Raw genomic sequence first — 25,376 nt, 5'->3', positions numbered from 1 at the left:
TTGAGTAATTCTCCTTTTATTAGGTTATGTCAACAACGCAACCCAATAAGTTGACTGGACCATAAGACAACATATTGACTGAATAGTACTTGAACAGCTGAAAAAAGTTGACTACATCTACCAAAGTGTATTTATGTAGCTATATTTAGCATGCTGGGGAAAACACTTACCATAAAACCTTTCAACGTTGTCAGCCATTTTACATAACTTTTTAAAACCCAATCACAACTTCTTAAATCTACAAATCTTTCACTAAGAAAAACGACATAAACCTTGTTGAAAGCATTCCCATTGAGATACGGATTAGCAGTTGGCAAACACAGCATTTCACCATTCTCCTTCCATCCCAGAACTAACTTGTGTTACTTTTTTCAATAGGCTTATACTATAGACTAAACGCGGTGTACGTGTCAGCTCCCCTCAACATGAGTGCAGCTTAAACTCCTAGCCAAGCTATTCAGCTACCGAGCCCTCTCGGTGTTAACATTGGCTATTTTATCATGTCATTAATAATACAGTAGAATATTAACTTGTTTTACAAGTGCGAAGCCTAAGAGTCTCATATTTATTTAACTTACTGAACTATCAATTCCATTAATACAAAGAACAATAGAAGTTTTTCACTTAACCCGAACACTAAGGTGATGCAAATTTGTGGACTACCTACGTTCTAAGGTGAAACCGAAGAGAAGGATGTTCTCCTCGACCTAAATATTGCCACTTAAACCTTTCAAAGACTACTTTGAAACGTGCTCCTACCAAAAAGTGGCATAGCAGAAACTAAATGGATACCTTTATTTATTGGACTTCTTTACAGGTCCTTTGACTTGCTGGATAATAACTTTCAAGATCTTTTCCATTTTGGCTTTTGTCAGTGACTTTCTACAGTACCATGTTTGGTCCCATATGGAGCACAGGGGCTTGGGCGTTAGATAAAGTGGATCGTAGTCATGAAGCATATCCAGCGGCCTCCTCTTAGCATACTCCTTATAATCTGTGACTGGACAGTTATCTGGATTGTCCGGCTTGGCAAAGAGACGTGGACCCAATTCCCTTGTATTTACCTCTGTGTTCAGATCATCCTTCCACTCCAAGTACTCCAGCTCTCCCTCATTCTTTTTGAGCACAAGCTGTCCCCAATACAGATTATGGCTCTGACTGTGTGTACTTGCCCCAAACCCCCTAATGATATTTGTGAACATGAGGTGCAAAAAGCCCTGAGGGTGCATCTTACTTAAAAGTCCCTTCTTACAAAGACTTTCCACATCTTCATCTGTCAGATTCTCCAAAATGCTCCATTCTCCTTCTCTCTCTTTTTGAGACAGGTGCTGATGCTTTAGTTTCAAGGCTTCCTGAGACGCTCTGAATTCCAACCCTTTAACTACGCTGTACTTGTAGTTGTGATCCTTGAGGTACCTCTCTATGCTGCTCTGAAAGAAGTGCAAAGAACTGGCAGAAAAATCTGCACCATTCTGTTTCTTTGCAGAAGAGTAGAATGAGGCCAGGTAATTATCGAGGTCTTCTGGTGGCAGCTCATAGATCTCACGCGTTTCGGAAGGGCAATGTAAAAGCAGCCAGTCTCTGAAGACTTTTGTATCACCAGTATTACGGTTTCTCTTCTTCTCCCACTTCTTCAATGCACCTAAAAGATAAGGAACAGCTTTGTGGACAGCAAGAACTTACAAGGAGATCAGTGTAATATAAGGAGATGCAGAATAACGTTCACCTTCTTTCTAGAAGTAATTCAGAGGTTGTAGGACTTTTACAAACCCCTTCCTTTAAAGCTTTGGTTTAGGTCTGTGCTCTCAACAAGCCAGCCACCACCACCTGACAGCGCCAGCCTAGATAGGGAAAGGCCTGTCCCCTTTCTTGCTCTTTCTTGCTTGGCTGGTGAATCTGCCTACTACCATGTAGGTAAATTTAAGATATTCTTTCTTTTTTAATTATGTTTAAATGGGAGAGAATGCGTTCCTAATGAGATTTAATCACTGAATGTCACTGTGGGGTGCACATGTAGAAAGCATTGGTGCAAGTTCTGTGAGCCTTCTCAGACAGCAACACAGGACTGGAGACTGGACCTGTCACTAGTGGTTTGGTTTGACACTGAACTTCCCCCTGGCCGATTTTGGAGTTGACTCTGAGCATGCTTGTAGGACCAGACTTGGGGGATGGCCACGTAACCAGTGGCTGCAGTCCTGAGCCTGCAGTGCTGGCTATGAAGCCCAAGCAACCCTGAATGGACTTGATATACTTTCATCAACTTGCAGCTACTCTGGCGTGTATTTTATGGTGACTGCGGGGGCCAGACTCTGCTCTGTTAAAATAGATGGGAGCTGGCCTGTACATGGATCTTGTGATCTGCCTCAGGACTAAGTAGCTTCCATTTTGTATGTTCAAAGTGTTGTACAAGGCATTATGCAAAATACATTTCAAAGTGTTTGTCTTTACAAAAATCTCTTCAGAGCAAAAGAGCTCTCACTATGAAATAAAAACATTAACCAAAAGTTAGGGGTGGATAATAAGGAAGAACAAAAAAAAAAGAGTAAAAGTGGTTGGATTTTTTTGTTTTGTTTTGGGGTGGGTTTTTTTTGTTTGTTTGTTTTTTGGTTTTTTATAAAAACGATTGCCAGGATTCCAGTTGGGTTCTCTCTCAAGTTGCTATGGCAATACCACATCTACCTAGTTCGATGTAGCATGAGAAATTAATTCTTTGGATTGCTGAAAAGCTCCATCTGCTTGCCTGTGACTTTTCCAGGACTGAAGAGGGGTAGATTGAAAAGGGTTCTAGAGTCAACATCTAGAGATTCCCCTTCTTGCACCAAGTTATTTTGTACATGCTTAGTTATCATCTTAAAATGCTATGGCTGCACTGAGGTGGAGTCTACTGATTCCTGTGCCACTGTTTTGTTTTTTTTGCTTGCTTTGTTACTGACTGCTCTATGTGAAGAGCTGAATGGCTTGTAAATCAATACACGCAGAGGCCTCACTTGAGCCATAAGCCATTTATCTTGGCAGAAACAGCTACTACACAGACATTCCCAGTTGAATTCCCAGTCCCTTCTGATGATATATGTTGTCAGTTACAAAAATAGTCAAATAATGTTCACAAAAACCAACTGTGCCAGTTTGACCTGTTGTGGCTACATAAGGAATACAAATGTCTGTAACCCCAAGTCTATTTGGGAATACTAGTGGTGCTTTAAGCATACACCCTTGAGTTACAGACAAACCCCAGAATACTGTTTCAGTAACCTCTTTTCTTTCGAAGGACACTGTCCAGTGCCTTGCACTGCAGAAACCTGCAGTAGGCTGCTGCTCTTTAATGCTACAGCTAGTTGAGATGGGTCATTATTTCAGCAGAGAAATAGGTATAGGTATAAGTATCTGGTACAGTGGGACAGGTATTGGGGGTGGGATAGGAAGCAGGGTAGTTATAGACCTGCCCTGCAGCTCGGGAGGAGTTCTGGAGATGCGTTCAGCCAGGAAGCATCCTGCGTGGCTGCAGGGCAGTGCCACAGCAGCTCTGCCAGGCTGGACGCCTGGCCTGCCATGGACAAGTCCATGGGGCTGGACTGGGACAGGTTTTGGGGAACATGCAATGGGATCCTCGTACTAGGCGTGCAGAAGTGAAACACATGCTGTTGGGGGCTGCTTCTTAGTTAGATGGAGCCAAGGCATTAAGCCACTGGATGGAAAAAAATTAAATTTTTAAAATTTGCCTCGATGTTTACACCTAGATACTAGCAGACAAAAACATAGAACTGACTAGACAGAAGCTTACTTGGAATTAATGTGAAAAAGCACCTGCAGGCACTCAAATCATTATAGATGCAAATTTTGTGGCTTTACTATAACATCTTTGAAAACCTGTCCATTTACATTTTATTTGAGGTGTTTAATCATTGGATTAAATAATATATATGTACCTAGCATTAAGGCTCCTGTGTATTACACACATGTATCCTAAAATATGATCACTTCTTAAATTAATTAAATCTATTTCATTGATGGCTTCTCCACTACTTGTAGAAGACTAGCATAATTTTGATGATATCCACACACTGTATGTTAGCTGTTGTTCTTGTGCAGACGGTGTCTGTTTTACAGCAGGAGTAAGACAGCTGCAAGCTAGGCTTCTAAAATCTTTGTCAAACAGCATATTCTTGTGATATGGAATAATTCAAAATTGCCATGCTTTGTGTGTGGCTTAACCTTGGTATTGAAAGTTCCCTAGCAAGCAGTGTATCTTGCAAGTTAACGTTTGAGCAATTATAACTCTCCCTACTCCAGTAGGATTCTAAGGACATTGTGTATGGAAATGTTAAAATTCTTAAAAGTACTAAAGCAATTTGTTTAGCTCATGTAATTTAATATGCAGGATTGAAACTTTGCTCCCATTGCAATCTCTGGGATTTTTGCCATTGACTTTGGTGCGGCCAGAGTTTCAGCCACAATTTCTCTGTTTCACTGCTTTAAAAGTTACTTCCTCTTGTTTTCTTCTCTTGAGACCTGAGTTCCCATCTCTGGCTCCAGTTTCTCACAGGGACTCTCTCTTAAGTACAGCCAACATACTACATGGTGATACTAAGTAAAATGAAAGACCAAAGTATTCAAACTGGGTAGTTAAGGTAGTTGGGCCACAGCCAACTACACACTTGGGTACCTCAGTGAACAGCATTATCTATTGAAGTGCTGATTTCTACGGTAAGAACCTTTTTAGTCCCTTTTCGTACAAACAAGAGTGCCCCAAATCAGAGGCACTTACTTAGATGCTACAGTACCGATTTTGGCAGCTATATGAACTCACCCCCCTTTAATATTTTGGGAAAGTGATTAATAGAATGCACCCACACACCCACAAACCCCTCCAGAATAAAACTGCAGACTCTCTTACTTTTGCTTGAATATGCGGGTGGATGGTCTGCATTCTTGCTCTCTGGACTCAGTGAGGCTGAAAGATGAGGTGCATGCCCAGATCCTGACGGTTCACTCTCCTCAATAGAGTTTTCAGTAATGTTCCCACTTAAGCCTATTTCTCGTGTGCCATGCTCAGGAGGGCTCAGCTGGAGTTGCTGCTGGACATCTACAGTGGCTTCAAACTCAAAGAATGTCACGGAGGCTGGTGACTCAAGTTGGGCCTTTGCCTCAATGTTGGAGACAGGAACAGATTTTAAATATTCTTTTGGTATTGCTGACCCAGAGGAGTTTCTTGCTCTAGAAGGTTCAGTTGTGGACCCTGCAGGATTAAGAGGACCTAACCTCAAGAAGCTGCTGTCTAAGCTCTCTTGATTGCTGACGGGGGATTTTAGAATGCAGGCAAGAGTTAGGGGTGGCTTTCCTGCGGGGGCAAAGCCAGATGTTTGGGCAGCCCTCAGCCTGTTAAATGCCATCTTTTGACCGTGATACATTTGCAAATCTACCTCAGCAGTAACACCTTTATTTGGTGATTCTGACAGAATATTCTGGTTGATTCTGTCTCCTGGGTCATCTTCATTTGATATACACTGTTCTTCATCAGAGATGATCTGTAGATCTTCATTGCTTTCTAGCTTCACCTTATGTCTGTCGGTTTTGACTTCCCCACCAGATATTGACAAATGCTGCTCTGCTGCAAAGCCTGATTTTATGGATTTGCTATTTTTTCGATTTTCTCTGGGTGATGGTTCATTATGTATTATGTAGACTGTGTTGTCTTTCTGCTGAGTGACCCCTGGAGATCTGCTACAAGACCCTGTGCTAACAGCATCTCCTTTAGCCCTCTCAAAAGACGGGGTCATCCTGAGCCTCTTTTCATCTAAACTAGCTTCCCTTGATGAAGCCTCAAAAGATACTAGCCTCTTTCTCTTTTTTCCAGCTTCGTTCTCTTCTGTGCTTCTGATGTATAATTTTCCACACTGCCAGTGATACGCATGTCCAAGTCCACATATCCACAGAACAGAATTGTCCTTGCTAGGATGACCGATGTTCGGCACAATTTCCAAGGCTGGGATTGAACTGCATATGGTCCCATGAGTGTGTGCCCAGGTCACAAGATTGGAGAGATCCATGCGAAGTGAAATGGCATCACTGCACCTTCCGTCACCGATGCTCTCATTCTGTAAAAACATGTTGGAGATAACTTAAGTGAAAGAGGATGTGCACAAAATAGCAGTCCTGGGGACTGTTTCTAGCCCCATCTCAATAGAGCAATGATTTATTTATTTATTTAAGAATCATGAGAGGAATCACTGTTCTACAATTTGTTCATTCTTTAAAATAAATGAATTTGTCCACTTTGAAGACCTGGAAGGTAGTTTGTGGGCATGGTCCCAGAATAATGAATTTATTCTAGATATAATTTATGCATACCTATGAGCTCTGAGTCCTGATTAAGTAGCTCAGCTTAAGAATTTATCATACTTCAGCTGAGCCACAGCAGCTGTTCACGTGAGTGTTCTAAATCCACAGCATAACTGAGATTAACACTCTCACTGAACCACCCAAGCAGCGACCACAGCTCTGCTGTCGGAAGAGTAACTTGATGAAGTGTAGTGCTCTGTTTACAAGTTGGAGTCCTGTGATCTCAGCATGCTTGTACCCATGGACAATTCTGTACTCACGTATGGAAAATAACAAGGGAAAGTGTTGGGAATCAGCTTCTCAGTCTCCCACTTCCCCATGGCCAACAGGGCTCATACTTCTTTCATATGTCAAAATGGCAGCACTACTTGCCTCAGGGAAATTGGATATATGAAGTTGTTGTTTGTGGGATGCTTTTCAGAAACTAAAAAACAGACCTTGCATCCACATATCTAAAACTTGTTTTTTAAAAAAATCTACAATTTCTAATGCTGTAATTGATTCTGTTAGAAACAATTGTCTACGGTATCATTTAAGCTATTAAAGAATACTCACCATCCTGCTGTTTTCTGTCTCACTGAGCCTTCTCTCATGTGGAGATCGGTAAGTGACTGTTTGAGTATTCTTTCCTTCTCTCTCAGAACCTAAAATAATCATCATATGTCTGTGTGTCTATCTCTGTGTGTGTATATATTTTTTTAATATATCTGGCTAGCAGATGAAACTAAATTTTTCAATGCTTAGTCAAAAATAAATGCTCCTGCAGAACATGTGCCTTCATTAAGGTAAGCTCCCATTGAGCTTGAATGACCTATATATATAGAAAGCTTGACTTGTGTAAATATTTGCAGGATTAGCCTCTACAGTGTACCAAAGTTGAAACACAATATAAATATTGAAAACAGAATTTTAAAAACCAGACTCTGCAAGATGTTCCGTTTAGCACTGGCCCTTCAAACACAGGCTGTGGTTAGCAGTCTTTACTTCTCCAAATGGAGTGAACTGCAGAAACGGAAGTACCAGAAATAAGTGAAGCTAGTTCAGATTCTGACATTATCTGACTTTTCAAATAGTGAAAAGAAGAGGTAGTTTCCTAACTAAAGAATTATCTGCATATGTAACTTGTATTTACTAGAGACTAAATCTGAAATTCTCCCATCTGTTCTGAAATGTTCCATGTAGTAGTCTAGAAAGTCATCATCATTTCTTTGTAACAAGTTAGAGAACAATTGGTCACATAATTTACCGTCAACATACATATTGCAAGAGAGCCAAGAAGCCTTATGATGCTATGTGACTGATACCGCATGCATTTACAGTTCAGAATGGCAGTCTTCGCTCCAGGCATCTTAGTCTATTATTAATTAAAAGCTTTGCATTTAGTGGTGGTAAAAGATGCCAGACTGAAAACACTGGATGCAGGAATCTTGTCTAAACTGGTTCTTTGAGAAGCTCTGGCCTAAATGTGACGCAGCTTCCCAGTGAGAACAAGCCCTTGTTGGTTTTGAAGGTGAGCACACACGTGCGGACAGCCCAGCACACCACGAGCACGCGTCCTCGCTGGGTGCGTGAGCTCGAGCCTCCAGGTCTCCTGCTCCACACGCTCCTATTCTCCGTGCAAGCTGCAGAAGACAAGAGAAGCCCATGCCGGCTGACAGATGTAGGGCTGCTCTGTAATCTGTGAATGCGGCATTTGTCTGCAGGGATTTATTTCATGAGTATGCTAGTTAAACTGAGGGAAAGCCTGACAGTGCACAGCCAGGAAACTGCCGTACTGCAGAAGCCCTGTTGTGCACCAACATCAGAGGCAGAGACTATGCCTGGTGCCTTTAGTGCCCTACCTCCACCGGCCGTGCTTACTAGCTCTGTGCGATGCGGCAGGGCGATGAGGGACCCTGGTGAGACTGAGGAGCCCTGCCTAGAGGAAGAGCAGTAAGAGTGTGACTGGCCAGGCTGCCCAGGGGTGGCTGCCAGCCCCATCTGCAGGGTGAAGTATGGTGGCTGCTGCAGGGCTTGGCCTGCTTCTCTGACATGAGGTGGGGATGTGGAAATGGTGCGGTGGAAGGCCCTTACCCTCTCCTACCTGGCACCAGGACAGGGTCATCTGGGGTTCCCTGAGGCCGCCTGCCCTAACCCAAACCCCCTCGCTGCCAGCAGAGCCAGCCTGAGGCCTACGGGCACTCAAAGGAACCTGGCTGGCTGAGGGTGGGGACCACTGCCTTCCCCCTTACTGAACCCCCATCCTCACCATCCAGCAGCAGGGACTCCCAGAGCAGGGGTGAGACCAAACAAACCCGAACAAAAGCCAGTGATCATTAAATGCCTCTTGGCCAAGCTCCTGCATTGAGGAGGAGCCCTCTGGAAGTGTGTTTACAGGTGCCCTGCTCTGTCAATTCCAAACTTGCAGACATTGAGGGGTGGCAGTCGCAGGCGGCTGAGCTCTGAGGCTGCAGCTGGCCAGGCACTTACCCACCTGCTTAACTTTAAGTGAATGCTTTGATCCGCTGATGTTAAAGCTAAACATGGTTTGCTGGATGCAAAGCCTAAACGAGGAAGCATGCAAACTCTTCAGGCAAAAGTTTAGTTGTTCCAAGCAGGAAGGGGTGGGGTGGGGAGGAGCCATGGAAGTGGTGTGGGCTTCCACACTGGCCAGCACAAGGGAGCCTGTCCACTGCCTGAGCGAGGCAGGGGCAATGACTACAATGCAAACACCAGTAGAACAATGACCGAGTGTTTAGTAGTTAGGCAAAGCACAACCCAAAGAGGAAAGGAAACAAACAAAAGTGAAGCATACAAGAAGAGCCCTCTATAACTTCAGGACATAGGTCAGGGAACTAAATGTCCTTTTCAAAGAGAAAAGCACAGGTCAGATCTATCGCAGTGTGTCAGTTGTGCTTCCCAATGGTGAATAAACAGTAGGCATCGGAACCGTTCCTGTTTGGGGGTGAAACTGCTGCACGGCAGTACAGCTCTGATATGCTAGTATTAATCCATATGTTCCTTATGGCTTTCTAATGATAGTAAGGATAATTTTAGCCTAGAATGCTTTGCTGTTTGCGTATGCTAGCTTGTGAAACATGCAAAGCTAGGATTTTCAAAGAGTTTTTTACTGAAATCCACTGCTTGCTTTAAACAAAAATCAGACCCAAACCCCCTGTTTTAAAGCAGCAAATGCACTTTGAGCTCTTGACCTCTGTTAATCTAGGCATTTCATAGGATCTACTGTCACTGTGATCTCACTCCTAATGAATCATAGAAAACGGGGTTGGAAGTCACCTCAAATGGCCATTTCAGCTGTTCTGATTCCTCACAGAAAAATGAGCTCTGCCCAAACTTCTCCTGAGAGGTGTTTGTCTAACCTGTCTTCAAACCTTCCAAGGACAGGGAATTCGCAGCCTATTCCAGGGCCCCGCTGTGCCTCAGAAAGCTGGTTGTAAACTTATGGGAGAACCGTTTTTCCCTTCTGAAGTCAGAGAGTTTTATGTTCAGCCTGTGCAATTCCTCCCTAAAGGGCTGAGCTGCTTGGACAAGCCAAAAGGAACTTTCATGCCAATAATTTGGTGCTTACAGTTAGTGTGGGAAAAGGTAACAGAAACGGAAGCTCTGCATGGTCATAAGGCCATGAAATTACTGACTTGGCAGATGAACATCTTGATTTCTATCACTGGTGACTTTAAATGGAGTGCTTTTATCTTTCCTTATCTCCAAGCACATGTCTTCCTTTTCCTGATCTCTTTGGGAAAAAAAAAAAAAAAAAAAAAGCCTTTTTTCTCTTGATATTTAGTTCCAAATAAAGGCTCTGGTAATCAACTAAGGATCCTTCTTCAGCCCACTCCTGCTCTCATATTTACATCAGTTGAGAGTACCTCCAAAGAAACTGTCAAGTGGAATGAGTCTGAATTTACAGTTACAACTGATGGGAAAAAAAATGAAATATGTATTTACCCACAAAGGCTGAACCGACAGGCTTCTCATCTCTTCAATTAATAAAAATCCATCTTGATCATTGCCAATTTTTATCTGTTTCCAGCAAAACCAGGATCCCTATGAAGGAGGGTTCTGGGGTTGGAGTTTGGGGTTTGAGTTTTGTTTTGAAACCTTGTGTCTGGTTCAGCATTTGCATGGCTGTGAGTGATACAGTTTTTTAATTATCTTTCCAGGAGAGGCTCCCATCTGATAATGGACACTGTGTATGCAGGACCCACACCTTTGTGCAGAAAAACAGGACATTCCAAAGCTGTATGGTAAATGTTTTCTTTTAATTTTTTTAACCCATAGGGAATTTAGTGCACTAATATAACTATAGTTAAGTGAATTCATGCTCACTAGAGGAAAAAGTTTTAAAAAAAAAAAATCTACAAGATTTTGCTTTCTCATGTGCCTGGTCTACATAGTAAGCTTTCAAGACATCAGCACTGTATATGCTTATTTTACCTCTGTATTCAAGAAAACGTGGCCAAGTAATTTCAAAGAAGTCTACAGCATTTCAGTGGAGCTCTTAAAACTCAAGGCTGACTAAAAACATGGAAATGCTTATTCTGAGACTTTTGCGTGTCTAGTTGGAGCCCTTGGGGGGATAAAACCATACTCAGCACTTTCTGAAAATTATTCTCTTGTAAGGTCTGTCAAACACAGGTACCTGGAATCACCTGAGAATGTAAACATCTGAATCCTACTCTCTTTACATTTCAGTGGACTCTGTGCAGCATTTATGGTATGCTGATGGTTCTCTGATGTTCTCTGTGACATAAACAGGCTTGTGCAAGCAGGATAACTAAATAAAGAAACTAATTGTATAGGCATTGAAAGCCCTTTAACCACTTTGTTCCCATCCCTCCACCCTGTAATAGTCCTAGCTATGTTTCTCTTAAGTCTTATAACGCCTATTTCACAGATTAGAAACCTGAGGCACACACAAAGCAAGTAAATATGAGAGGTTTGGCTTTTCGGCTCCAGATAAGACAGTGCAGGAAACTGGAACAATCCTGGTAGGAAAACAACAGGATACAGAACAGCAGTTCTTAAACTTGACTCCCACTCCCCTCCCCCAGCATGGATTGTGTGCTCCCGCTCACTTGAGAAACACTTACTGGGGGTGGAGGGACACGGGACAGCCGTAAAATACACATATAGGAGGGAGTGTATTGTCAGAGAGCTGCCAGGAATGGAGTGAAGGACACTGGTGGGGGGATGTGGTGTCTGGCGCAGTAGTGGGATGAAATTGTACTTAAACACATCTGGTTGCAAGACGGGAGTTGAGAGCGGAGCAGAAGGAGCTCATGGCTGCCAAAAATCATTGAGCTTGTCCCACCACTTCTTAGCAAAGGCCTTTGGGGTGGATTAATCATTTCCCAGCACATCGTTCTTCCTGTTCTCCACAATGTTTGTTTCTCTCATCCCCCTCCCCTGTACAAGAGCCTTCTCAGCGCCTCTTCAGCTCTTTTTCTGCTTCACCATGTCCTTCTACCAGTGCCTCCTGCCCTACTTGCAGAAATACAATCCCCAAGATACATTCTGTACTTGCTACAGGGTGGCATTCCTCCATTTTGAGAGATGCTCCCAGAAAATAATATCCAGTATATCTGATGGAGGGCAGGGTCTAATTGCATGCACCAGCTCTGAGCAAGAGAAGAGAGACTGCTGTTAAATATTAGCCTACAGCACCACATTCCTTAAACAAGGGCGTTTTTGTTCAAAGAATCAGACGCAATTTTTTTCATGAGTCCTAATTATCTCTTTTCTTGAGGGTCTGCATTACAGAGCTGCTGTCCTTGTAACGTAACTGTGAGCTCTAAATCAAGTCTTCTTAAAAGACCTAATAAAAGCCACAGCCAGCTGGCAAAGGATTGCCTAGTCCAACAAACAGTAATCAACCACTGAAAACAGCTGTAGTAAAGGAAAAAATTAATTTAAAACCATGAACTTCTATAAATAGGACCTAATATTGTATTTCCCCAGGAAGAAGTGGGAAAGCTGAAATTAGTGAAGGGCAAATCTGTTACTTGGGCAGAAAATGCTACGTTGTCAATAATAATTGTGTTAGTTACCCTGTTAAAGCTGCCGTTTGTGAGCAGCTTCACACTTAGGATTAGTGCCGCCAGGGGAGAGCAGCCCACTATTTTCCCTAATAATTCTATATGCAGGCTGTTTTACTTTTCCTGGGATTTTTCATTTTCCGTCCTGCGCTATGGATGAGTATGTAATTGTATTGGCATGGAATTGACTGTGGGAACTTACTTTGCTCCCCACCAGCCATTTGTATTAAAATGATCTTCTTTCACTTAATTAATGGAGGAAGATGTCTGTTGGCAAGCGGGCACTTGCAGGAGCGTTTGCTACTCTTTAATTGCGTCTCTTGCCGTTTGCGGTATTTCTCATAAAGCACAAGCTTCGCCAGTCATGGGACAGCAGCAGCATCTCCTCCGATAAAAACCCCTTTTAGCCCTCGCAGTTTCGTGGGGTTTGACTGCAACAGGCTCAAAAATAAACCGGGAACGACGCAAAACCTAGGTTCTGTTCCCGTTTCTCTTTCCTACGGCTGTCGCCGCCCGCTCCCCGGCAGAGGGTGCTCGGCCGCCGGCCACGCGCGCCCGCCCCGGGCCCCGCCCCACCCCCGGGCCCCGCCCCGGGCCCGCCCCGCCGCGGGGGCTCGCCCTTCCCACCCCCGCGTTCCTTGGCGGGGCTGCAAGAATTAGTGCTGGTGCAGGGGTCGAGGTCCCTTACGCTGGCGCGGAGGGTGAAGGCAGCATCCCCACGCAACCCCTTATTCCTGCCACAGAACTTCGCACCTGGAGCTCCAGCGAAAAAGAACAGCAAAATTTAGCACAAAGCTGCCAAAGTAGACGTACTGACCTCTCAATGTGCCAACTCTAGGGGAAACTTGCTATCTTACTGCTAAAAATACAACCTAAAAATGCTGACCAGTAACGTCGCCTCAGCCAAGTACAGAAAATTCTCCATTTGCAGTCCTCGCAGCGGGGATAAGGGCGTTCCTGTGTCTTTCGTTCTTTCGATTTCTGTTCTGTCGATGGAATTCTTTGTATATCAAATAGCAAAAATTTATGTCCCATTTGGGAGATTGCTAAGGGGAAGCTGCAAATCTTGTTTAAGTTTATTGTCAAAGTGTTTATTGCAGTTTTACGTATTTCTGAGCAGCCTTTTAAAGTTTAACTAAAATCATAATGTGGCACACACCATTTTTTCCACCATTGGCTAAACTAAACTAAAATAACCAGTGCTGTAAGCTGGAGGACACATCATCCAAAGTTTCAACCACTGAACTGTGAGTCGGGTCCTAGCGTCCATTCCTCTTTGTTTGATCTGAGCCAAAACACTCTTTCCTTCTGTTCTGCATCACGCGTTACCTATCCACAAACCAGAGGTAATGTGTTAACTTCATAACACGCTCTGGATGAAGTGTGGTAGAAATTTGTTATTAAATAGTATTTGTGGTGAATCTGTGACTTGTAATTAGCTGTAATTGTTCACAATGAGATGTAGTAACCTACTTTTTTACAATACAGAACAATTTTAACAACTGATACCTCAACTCATTCCCAGGCTTGAGGATTTCACCTTTTTAGAGGCACTTTAAATCTGTGGTGACTCAGTCTGGGGGTGTATGTAGAAGTCAGTCACACTAGCAACAGGCAAAGAGCTAGCTCTCATTTTTACATCTCAAGTGTTTATGAAGGTTTGCTGAGAATGATGGGAAATGGCTCCTGGAGGTAGAAGAAATAACTTCACTGGAAAACAAGGAACTTCCAGAGAAGGGCAAGTTCCCTCTCTGTGGGATTACTTTTTACAGTCTCTGCTGGGGTCACTCAGGCTGATGCAGATGCCCACAGCTGGCACGGGGAGAGCGCAGGCAAACCCAGGGTGTGGTGCCCATGTAAAGGAAAGGTGCTTCTCCCTCACAAAACAACTCTTACCAAGCAGTACCCAAGGTTTTTGGTCACAGAAAAATTCATTAGCTCATATCTGATGATGCTGACAGGACATTTGGGAGCCTTGCAGGCTTCCCACCTTTGGAGCCTTTGCTCCTATGTAATTTTCTACTATTGTCCCTGTTTTGAAGTGCCACTCTCTCCCTTACCTCCTCCAAGGTCACACAAGATACTTTGGGAAGCCTCCCACGGAGCACAGCAGTCTGCAGAAGGACAAGAATCTCACTGAATCTCACTAGCACCTAAAGGATAGGGAAGCCTAGGAAAGAAGGGAAAGAGAAGGTATTAGTTATTTAGAAAAGCGATCTTAAAGCAACCTGAAGATCCCTTGTGTTGGATGGAAGCAATAAGCAAAAGTTCTCTGCCCTGAGAGCTGAGTCTGCACTCAATTTTTATAGGTTCTGAAGGGCATGCTTGAGGCAGTAGCTGGGATCGGCAGTGTCTGAAGAGGCACCAGTAAGAGGCAGTGGCTCCCAGTTTCTGTCGCCCACTTCTTGAGTGCTGCATTCAGCAGGAGCTGAGAGCCTCACAGATGAAAAATACCACAGATGGATGGCATCTTGCCTCGTGGAGAGGCAGCAAAGCCCAGCATTGGCACACCTATCTGCTAATTTGGAAAAGAAAAATACACTCTGGCATAGTATCTGTAAGAGGTTGCCAACCCTCGTCCTACAGCAGTGATAACACACTTTCCGAAGTGTGAGCAAGAGCAAACAATTAAGCCCACTCTAGATTCAAGCAAAACTTGAGCCAATGGGTGGGTTTGGATCTGGAGTTCTCAGCTGAAATTGCCCCACGTGCACAAAAAGCACTTCTGAAAATACACTTTGGAAACTTTCTCCAAGCCTGCACTGCAAACCCAGCTGCCTCTTACTGGATCTTCCACCAGATGCTCTCAGATGAATGAGGCATCAGTGAATGCTTTAGAAAATCACCTAGGCTGCTGGGTCCCTGAAGCCTAAACGGGTACCTCAAAATAGCTAGCTGTGCATGGCCAAGCTTTTTGGAACACAGGCCTGGCTATTAGAGGACTGGGTCACAGCCACAGCCCTGCTGCTCTGTTTACATAAAATCCTTTTTGTTCCTTTGGTGACCACATGTGTACTTAAGTCCCCATGACAAAGCTGAGGAGGGAAGAATCTTGCTAGTGGACTTCTAGTTGTTGCAGAAGTAACTGGTCAACTCACAGTATGAAATGAAGTATCTTGTCAATAAATGAAGTATCAGTTACATATTTTTGTTAAGCCCTGACCTTAAAGAAAGAAAATTTAGCTAAAGATGCCCCTCTGAATTAAACTTAGCTCTGTAAGAAGAGTGTTTTAGTTCCTGAAAATCATCCTGTTGGCTGTCAGTGCTTGCAGTACATGAATAGCAGGGTGTCAGTCAGCAGCAGATCTTCAGTGTTTAAGATGTGCCTGCCACTGGTTCCAACTAGCCCAGTCATTAGGAATTTCTTTTGTACGATGCTGATGCTGTGTTTTTAACAAGAACACATATGAATTAAATGGTGCTTAGCAAATGCATGGGGTGTGTGCAGACCAGGTAGCTGTGCATAAAACTGGCAGTTCTGCAAACAAGGAGCCTTTTGTGCCTGTGTGTTTTGGTGCACCCATTAAGGCCCCATGGCTGACATAAAGCACCCCTCGCACAGTGCTCTCTGTCATCGCCCTCTGCGTTTGCTGCCCTAGTATCTGAGCATCTTACCAAATTAAATATTAAACATTCTAAAGGATATTGTGTTTCTTTTGTTCCTTTGGCAACTGAGACCTCAAGTGCTCTCAATTCACCCTGACTTCACATTTTGCAGGTTCATGTCTTAATGTTCTTTTAATGCTTAATTTAATACTCTGGAGTTCTTAATACACACTCATGCCTGTTACACAGAAAATTTGGTGTATAGTCTACTAGACAAGGAGATAGCTATTTAATGAGCAGACATTTCTCATCAGCATCCAGACCCTAACCTACAGATATGAGAAGTGCTGTGGGGAAGAGGTGGATGGGCTGCGCAGCAGTGGCTGGCTGGACAGGAAGCCACGTTTATTCTTAGCACCAAGGGTCACACCAAACCATGCTACTGATCACACCGACAGCTCCTTACGTTAGCCGAGGGGCACACTCACTTTCAGAGGCCAGCTGTAACTATATAAATAATATTTAAAAGTGGCCAGTCTCGGTATTAAAACACCAGTTCTAGGATACTGGATGTAGGCCACTGTTTCTTCTCATACACTGCCATCTAGTTTGATAAAATAAGAGCAACTCCGGTTTTAAGTCTGAAATCAGAATGTGAGATTTCTTAACGTTTTCACCATCTGAAACATAAGCAAGTCTTCATACAACAAAAGCAAAAGCCCCTTAACTTTGGGAGCAAGGCTTCCCTGCACTGTTTCCATTGCATAACATCCTTCAGGAACATATGGGCCAGCAAACAGAAGACGTCCGCTGCATAATTATGGCACTGACAAACCAATTGAACCTCAGCAGCTGCCGCTGGGGAGATTTCATTCATTCCCAGTATTGCCTTTTAAACTTAAGTGGCACTGGAACAAACACATCTTTGATCCAAGTAGGAAATCATTTGGAGCTTTGTGTTTAATAGAGCTGAAGCCCTGGGAAAATGATGTCTTTATTAGCCTGTATGACAATGCGGGCCTCATGGCAAGCACACAGTGGTTTGGTGTGTCAGTCCTCTTACTTTTTCAGATGTATTTGGACGTATTTGTTCTTGAATCAATGCGGAAACAAGGACTTTAATTCAGCTGCGCTGCTGAAGTGCCTATAAGCTGCATGCATAACATCAAAAAGAAGTATTCTGGAAGGGGGAGAGGGAGCACAATTTTGCCAGTTCCAAAATAGAGCTGGTACGCCTCTGTGTTTCTGTCCTCGTGCCATTTTGGGGTCACTTGTTTCTCCCGTATCTCCAGAGGAATTAGTGCACTAATCAGTGTGTTGCATACTCAAATACAGAGGAATATACATGGCCAATATTGTGCTATATACACATATATATGTCTCCATGTGTGCATATATACCTTTAGATTCTAGGACACCTCTTCAAATGTTGCTGAAATTTCTACCAGTACACTTGCTGATATAATTTAATGAAAAATACTTTCAAAAAAGACATGTGAAGAATCCATTAAGCATACATTTTGGTGTGCTCCAGGCATGCATACTTTAACCTGCGAGATTAGAATAAATCCTGCTCTGAATGGAAGCCTAGTGAGGAGGAGGTAGTGGTATGTTGCCAGCTGCGTGTTCAATATGAGGTTTTTCTCTCCTGCTGTATATTAGTTGTAATGATACTGTACAAGCTAATCAGCACAAGGCCTAATTGTAATTATGCTCCTCTTCCAGAACATAGCAATATCTATTTAGACCCGAGTACATACCTGGGCATGTTACGGGGATATTCTTAAAGGACATCAGCCCTTCATTGTGCATCACAGTAAAGAAGAAAAAGATTGACACCTTATACTAGGCAAAAGTAAATATATCTTTGCAAACTTTGCAACAGTAAGCTTACTAAGAAAGCAGTAAGATCCATAAAATACTCAGTAATGATTCATGGAAAGTAGTCAATAGAAATTCCTAATTCATTCATTTGCAGTAGTTCATTGACTTTGGTTTGGCAATATAGCTAAAGCTGTTTGTGTTTTCTTCCTAAAAAGATAGCGTTGGGACTATATTTTAAATACCATCTTGCTGTAATTTTTAAAAAAAGCATTGCCCTGGATCCTTCAGAAACTACTTAAATTCTTCGATTCTTAGAAGGTTGCTTTAGAAATGCAAGTAAGAGTGTTTAGAACAAACCCACTTTATCTTATTTGCTGGTGGAGGCAATTGTAAATGTTACCAATCTAAATATTACTCTTAGCTACAAACAATTATATCAACTGAGAAATGGAAACTGGCTCGCACACAGCAAAATCGGACGTGCTTACAGTAAGAGAGCAAGCAGCATGCAGACATACACATCTAATGGAGCTCTCTAGATGCTCTGCATGTGTATCTCTATCTCTTTTAGGGCCCCTTTTTTCATTTAAATGAACTGTGCTCAGACTATGAAATTCCCCTGTCTGGAGTCATCTAGCATCTGTGCAATATCCATTTAGATGGCAGATGCAATGGGAGACAACCTGAGGACAGAGGACATAGGTGATGAGCTAGCATTTCAGTGAACAGTACCTCAGCCTGACAGGTGAGTGATGGAGAAGCTTTAGAAATAATGCATGAGCTTCAAGGCTCCCCATCCACGTTAGTCTGTTACAGTGCTGCTCACCTGGTAGCTGCTGCTTCATTTACCATTGATCTCTCTTACAATGTCAGCTGCGGGGCTCAAAGAATTAGTATAACACAGCAGACCAATAACAGACTTGGGAAAACCAGGTTACTGGTGTGCTTTTGAGGGAAACAGGCATCAGGGTTTCTGTGAGTTACGCACAGCCCTCGAGGTTCTAGCGTGAGTGAGACCTCTTTGAAAACCTGCTGCTGAGCCATCAAGACCCCCTAAGTGGTTTATCAGGAAACTGGCACCATCATTAGAGGGTAATAAAATAAAATCATTGTAGGGAAATGAAAGAGCATTCCAGTCCATTTCTGAGCAGATTTGTAGCACGGGAAAGCGACTGAACTGCACTAATCTTTCATTGCAAAAAATGCTCCTGAATAAAGAAAAAAGAAACGTAGAACTGCAGCTACAGAAGAGAACAGAAATTATGTTTATTTCCCTGCCCTAGGATAGCACCGGGAGATGTGCTTGTAAGGATGGTTGTTTGTATAAATAACTGTTCATTCTTGGCAGTGGAATGCAAACTATGCTGAAGGGCTGGAAACAGACCACTTTGTAAAGCTGAGGCCAGAGTAAGGGAAAGATGAAGAGAGGCTGCGGGAAGGAAATTCACATTCATTTTTAGCAACTTGGAGAGTTTCTCAAGCGTGTTTGACATTTTTAATTATGCTGATGTAGAGCCTATTCCAAGGACAAAAGAAGTCAGAACTACAGGATAAACAATTAGGAAATTTCATACCAGCCAGCTAGGGGTAGTGTTGCCTGTGGGTCTGGAGACTTTGCTGAAATACAGAATCATCTTTCAAACTTTCTAGACAGATGGAATTTGAATGTCTTGCAAAATCTTTACCTAGGTCAGGAGATTCAGGTCATGGTCTTACAAACCTTTACCAAAGGCATATTTTTTGATAACCCACATTAGACAGGAAAGAGATTAGTCTGAACTGCTGTTATTTGTCCAGGCTTTCCTGCAAGGTTTCCTGACAGGGTAGGAAACAATCTTGCTATGTTTGTATGTCTTAGAATCTGTAACTTTTCAATAGAAAATAAAACTGAAATTTCTTACGGAGAATAAGATCAGCTCTACGGTATCAAATCACGGAGTCATGGCCTGTTTGTCTGTTTTCCATGTTCAGAACATCCTGCACCGTGACCGCAGTATCTCACTTTACGTGTCTACCAGTGGAAAAGAGCTTAATGTACTTGCTTGCCCACCTTCCTTTCTCAAGAATTTGCAAAAGAAAAAAGAACTACATTTTAGTTTCTGTGTCAAGGGTGATATATATGGCATTGGAATGGCAAGTTTCCCATTTGTTGTTGTGCAGAAATGTTTCAGAAACATCATACAGGAGTGGTTTGTAATGCACACCTGCTCTATTTGCCTCAGACAGCCTGCTTCGTGTGCCAATACAGGGGCTGCTACTGGCACTCCTAAGATGAGCATAGTTGAATAGGAACTTGCATTCTCTTTGAGATAATGGAAAGTCACAGAGGAGGTATCCAGCTTTTGGGCATGAATAAATCATTAAGGATATGAATTATTCAGTGATCATCCCTACAACATGTGCTACATTCAGACTCAAGAAGCAGTATCCCTATTGTGTGGGTTTTCTTCCCAAACATTACAGATGTATGACAGGGTAATGAAAATCTAAATATTCTAATGAAGTGATGGGAAATAAGAGTAAAAGAATAATTTTTAAAAAAGCAGTGAAAACCTGCTCAAAAGAGTTGCGATACCTCAGGCTGGCATTACAATGGCCAGACAACCTTTTAACTTGGTGGCATTGTTGAAGCAAGCTGTCCACAACAGTTAGAATCATCATGTGAAGTATGAATAAATAGTAGCTCAGGAAACTGGAAACGCAGTTGGAGGAAAAAGCTGGAATTATGGGCACAGAATCAATACAGAAACTGACCCAGTCTTCTAGCAACCTGTGTCTAACACAAAAAAACCAATATGGGTATTACCTGGATTTCTCAAATGCCAATATGCAATCTTGGTAGTACTTATTAGCTAATTCAAAATTTCTGGGCTTAGATATATGTTGTAAGATCAGTATCTTTGCCCTATGGTGCTTTTTTAACATTCCATTTATTATGAGCTGAAATGGGTTGAATTAAGAGAAGAACTAGGCTGCAGTGACTGGAAGGATGGCACTGTTAAATCTGTTTCCCTGTAATTATTTTAATTCCACAGCCCAAAATCACAGAGCCTATGGCCCAGGTAAGCAGGGGCAAGCCATGATCCCTAAGCAACACATGCTGACATTTTTATTATCTTAGAAGGCTGCAGTGAAGAGTTGCAGTTCTGGTGTAAGTTGCAGGGGGTATAATCAAACCATAGATTAATCCACATCACTCCAACACAGACTGGAAGAGAAAAAAAAAAGTCCTGTGTTGAATAGCCAGGAAATGACTGGTTCATCCTTCACAGGAAATGAGTCACCCAAAAGCATCCCTGAGGAGCAGCGAAGACAGGGAAGTTCTGAGATAACATGGACTGATAACAGAACAAGGCATACAGATATATCTCTCATTTTGATACAGATTAGAAAGAAGGAAAGAAACATAAAATATGAGCTGTTGTGATTACACTTAAAATTTTAAGTTGATATAACTGCTTGCACCACGAAAAATACCTGTAGATACAGTTTGGCAGTCCTGTTAAAAGGTGAAATCAGAATGTGCAATGGCAACACTAATAAAAGTTCCAAGTGCAGATACATTTGCCTGCAAAGTGCTTTTCATCTTGTCCCTGGAAGGGGAGGCCTCAAATTGCTGTGGTGGCACAGCTGTCATAAAAATCCAGCTTAGGGAATTTGTAAACAGGCTTGAAGCATTTACTGCTACTTAATACTAAAGGTATGTTAAGCTTGATTCCAAACTAATTTATTTATCAATTACCAATTGGTGTACTTTTTGATAATATTTTATGCGGCCAAACTCTTATGGACTGGCGGAAAAAATAGTCCCCTTGCTAACGATGTATACTGCTTGTAAAACCATACACCTGCAGTTAAGAAATGAACATAGCCAGCTCTCCAGCAATCCTCCATGTACCCACACCTCTTCCTCCAGTAACCCCAGCTGTGTAGCTTGTGACTTCTACCTGTGACACTTCTGCTCCCTCTCCTTCCGTGTTCCCTTAGGTATGACTGAGTGAGAAGGTATCTGTGCTCTCAGTAGTAGTTTTGAGTCATGTGTGAACTGAGTGGCTGATCAGAAGCCATATGCGTCTTTTTGTTGGACTGATAAATGCAGCAGTGGATTTGCTCCTTCTCTGCTAGCTCTAGACTAACCATTTCCAGAGCTGTGATGTGGCATCATGAATGATGCACAAAAGAATGTTCTGGCATCCTAAGATGTTGCTAAAGCTGCAAATACTCTTTTAAACAAAACAGCCATGTTAATTGAAAGGGGTTTAAAATAAATAAAAGCAACAAAAAGAAGGAAAAGTATTTGAAACACCCCCTGCCCCCAAAGTTTCTTTGGGACTATACTGGTAGCAAAGTTATATATGAAAGAGCTTCCTGGTTTAGGACCTTGCAGGGTACTGTGAATAACGGGGGAGGAGGGGGAAATTGAAGGAAAACATTTGTCATTGAAAACCTTATCTAGGATATATCCTTATGCACAGTAGTTTGGGTTCCTGAACACAGACCATATTGTAGGAGGGTCCTTGTTTTCAAGTCACTCGTAGAAACGATGGGTGGAAGGAGAAGGGGAAAAATACTTTGCTAGTTTGCAAAGGAACATAGTTATATGGAGAAGTGTCCTGTGAATGTAGTACAGGCTTCAGAGCTATTTTAAAAATACAAAGGAAAAAAGGCAGGAAAAGGGTCTTTTTTTTGTTTCAGAGGGTTTTTCTTCCCTGCAGGGTAATTTAAATTCACAGAGGTAACATAGGCAGGAAGGGCTTAAAAGGAGAAAAACCTGGGTGTGCCCCGCCAAGGCCTTTCTAGCAAGTGAGTAACCGGAGCCCAGGGGAGGGTGGGACCATTTTGCTGGGTTGTACAAAAGAAGCTGATTCATGTTTTTTCCCTTCTCCATCCTCTTTTTTTTCACATGACCATTTTCATGTGGGTTTCTTTTTCAAAACAAACAAAAAGATATACAGAGACAGGTCCTGCTCCAGCTGGTTTTTTTTATAAAGTATTATTTTGTTCTTAAATGCATTTTCCTGTTTGGTCCAGAGAAAGACTGTGTATTACCCAACAGTATCGCTAGTCAGTTTGCCACCATATTATCTGAAAAGATGCTGTCTAACAAATTCTGTTAATATTACAGGAAAAGGTCTGATAAAATGTTGCATAATCAGCATTTCTGCTGGAACTATGGAAAATGTGAGCGAGCTGGCATGAACCCTAAGAGTCTTTCAAGTTAGACCACAATTGCACAGGAGAGGTCTTTGAAAAGTAATAATTCTTTGATGGCATCCACCTGTGTTTGTTCTTCCAAAGATATCTGAAAAGCAGCTGGGATATCTGCACATGCAATAAACTAATGTCAATAGCCACTAGAAAATCAGATATTGTTCTTACTAGTGATCAGTATCTAGCATTAGTGATTTTTTTTCAAAGTCTCTGCATCATGTTCAGGGTACCTTTCTTTAGGGTACACGTCTTTACAAGTCAAGTGGAATATCCAATATTAAAAAAAAAAAAAAAGAGTGATTCTGTCTCCATACGATCCTCTAATATGAAGGGATTTCTTACTTAGAGTATAGAAACCAGATTATTCTGAAGGGAAAATGAAGTGAAACACCTCCATGGGAAACAGAGCTTAAAACAGGCCTAGTTCAAGAAAATGCATTGTGGCTTGTGAGATGGGAGTTAAATTCCTGCTCTGCTTTGATCAAATCACTTTATCTCTCTGGCTCTCAGCTCAGCAACTCTAAAGTGGATCGCATAATCCCATCATTTTCCCATTCTTTGCCTCATCTAAGTTGTAAAACTCTTATCTATGGCAAAAGCTGAGCCTTTCATATGCAGTACCTAGTAAAATAACTTTGATTTCAGATGGGGCTTTAGTTGTCTGTAGCAATAGGTAAGTACATACTTCTCCACTTGAAACTTCACTGCTGGAACAAGAGCTAAATGGCCGGGTGAGCCCAATAAATCAAAGATACAGACATTAGAGCTACCAGCTCTTGGTGAGATCCAAGGTCAATGAAAGCTCCTGCATTTCACAAATGGTGACAAGAGTGAGGCAGTAAGTTGATGTCTGGTCCTGGCAACCAAAATACCTGCGCATTGCCCCATGCTCTGAGAAAATAAAGCATCTGGCCATAGGAACTCACCCAGTAATATGTGTGTAGGAGAAAATAATAGACGGTTTCACTTTTAACTTTTTTTTTTCCATATTCATGTGTCTAGTGTATGCTTCAGAAAGAAATGAGAAATGCATGTCTGTACCTGTCAAAGCTATCTGACATTAAGCAGAAAGCAGAAACACTGCCCAAGGATATGACTCTGAATTTCATTTGCACAGTATTTTAAAAATCTTTCTCTAAACCTTCACATACGTACCCCAACACAGCTGTGTTACAGCTCAGGTGCTTCCATCGGTGGCACTTATCTATATTAGTGTTTTACTGTTTATCACTGACAATAGAGACAGATTGGCAGAGTTGTACAAATGTTTTCACAGAAATCTCAAAAGTGGGTGGGCTGGTGTGGTACGAAGGATCCTTTCCACTGTAAGACCAGTATTATGTTGCCTAGAAACTCTCAAAACAGGGTTGCAGCTAATGAAGCCAAGATCAATGTGGACTGGACATTTGATATTTGATTTAATGCTACACAAGGGACTTGTAGCGAGGTCTGGGACAATTAATTCTTGTGCTGCAGTCAACAGATAGGGTTATGACAAGTGAGGCAAAGAAAATGACTAATTGCTAGTAGAATTCCCAGTGAGCAAATATTATCTATATTTAAACAGAGACACGCAGTATTTCATCTATGGAAGCAAACTGCTTTATAGAGTGATGTTAGTGGAGAGGAACCAGCAATGTCCTGGTAGACAGGAGGATGACTGAAAGATCTGCTTGGCCTCCACCAGGATCCTGATCCTCATGCGCCTGTTCCTGCACAGAACAAACTAAATGCACTGGCACCATTTACAGCGGGAACCAGACAGACGCACACTTCTCCCTTATTTTTTTTAGGGGCCTTCATCTTGTGGCTCATGAACAAGGTTGAATATCATCTTGAAGGGAGCCACAGAAAGTATCTAATGCAATTAAGTCCACTGCAGTAGGTTTAAATTTACTAAATTAGATGGCCCAGCACCTGAAAAGGGAATCTTCCAGAGGTTTGAAAATCTCCAAAGATAGAAAATCTGTGGGGTTACCTGTATCTCTGCAGAAGTTAGACCTACAGGCAATGACACACACTAAAAGTGAAATAAGCTTATCTACTTAACCACTGAGATCCACCTGACTGGAAGAAGAGCTGTTTTGGCCAGCAAATGGTGTCAGGACTGTAACTTAGGAAAAATATTGTCCTGATGCCTGAGCAGAGCAGGTAGGTGTTATGTCTTACCTCACAAGTTCTCTCTCTGTCTCTCTCTCACCCACTGGGTAATCTTTATCCTGAAGACATTAACTGCAACTAAACAGACTTTATCCTGTATCTTAAATAACACTTTTAAGTACTGTCTAGCGCTATTAAAAGTCCCCAGACTGGCAGTGCTAAATCATTAACCTAATTTCGGCGAGGCGCCCGCTCTCCCTTACTCGAGATGGCAACGGAAAGGAGTGCACGGCTTCCCTGCCCTTAACCAACATGGCGGCG

The 25,376-nt window shown here is 42.4% G+C and overlaps 1 protein-coding gene across 4 annotated transcripts; it reads right to left on the bottom strand.

The window, feature by feature from the left end:
- On the bottom strand, positions 1-25,334 carry LOC126041742 (uncharacterized protein KIAA1958-like). Of its 4 annotated transcripts, XM_049807884.1 has the most exons (5): positions 25,125-25,334; positions 14,435-14,544; positions 6,895-6,983; positions 4,895-6,095; positions 1-1,642 (listed from the first exon to the last, which is right to left on the bottom strand). In XM_049807884.1, the coding sequence occupies exons 3-5, from the start codon at positions 6,895-6,897 to the stop codon at positions 795-797; spliced, it is 2,052 nt and encodes a 683-aa protein (XP_049663841.1). In that variant the 5' UTR covers positions 6,898-6,983; positions 14,435-14,544; positions 25,125-25,334; the 3' UTR covers positions 1-794. The 4 variants fall into 4 exon arrangements, with proteins under 4 accessions (XP_049663841.1, XP_049663842.1, XP_049663843.1 ...); XM_049807885.1 differs by lacking the exon at positions 25,125-25,334 and having other exon boundaries at positions 14,435-15,860; XM_049807886.1 differs by lacking the exons at positions 6,895-6,983; positions 25,125-25,334 and having other exon boundaries at positions 14,435-15,860.
- Between the last annotated feature and the right edge of the window lie 42 nt (positions 25,335-25,376).

The sequence above is a fragment of the Accipiter gentilis genome, chromosome 8 (assembly GCF_929443795.1).
Source record: "Accipiter gentilis chromosome 8, bAccGen1.1, whole genome shotgun sequence".
NCBI classification, from domain to species: domain Eukaryota; kingdom Metazoa; phylum Chordata; class Aves; order Accipitriformes; family Accipitridae; genus Astur; species Astur gentilis.
Note: the sequence above shows the minus strand (reverse complement) of the source record. Positions and strands in the feature narration are given on the sequence as shown.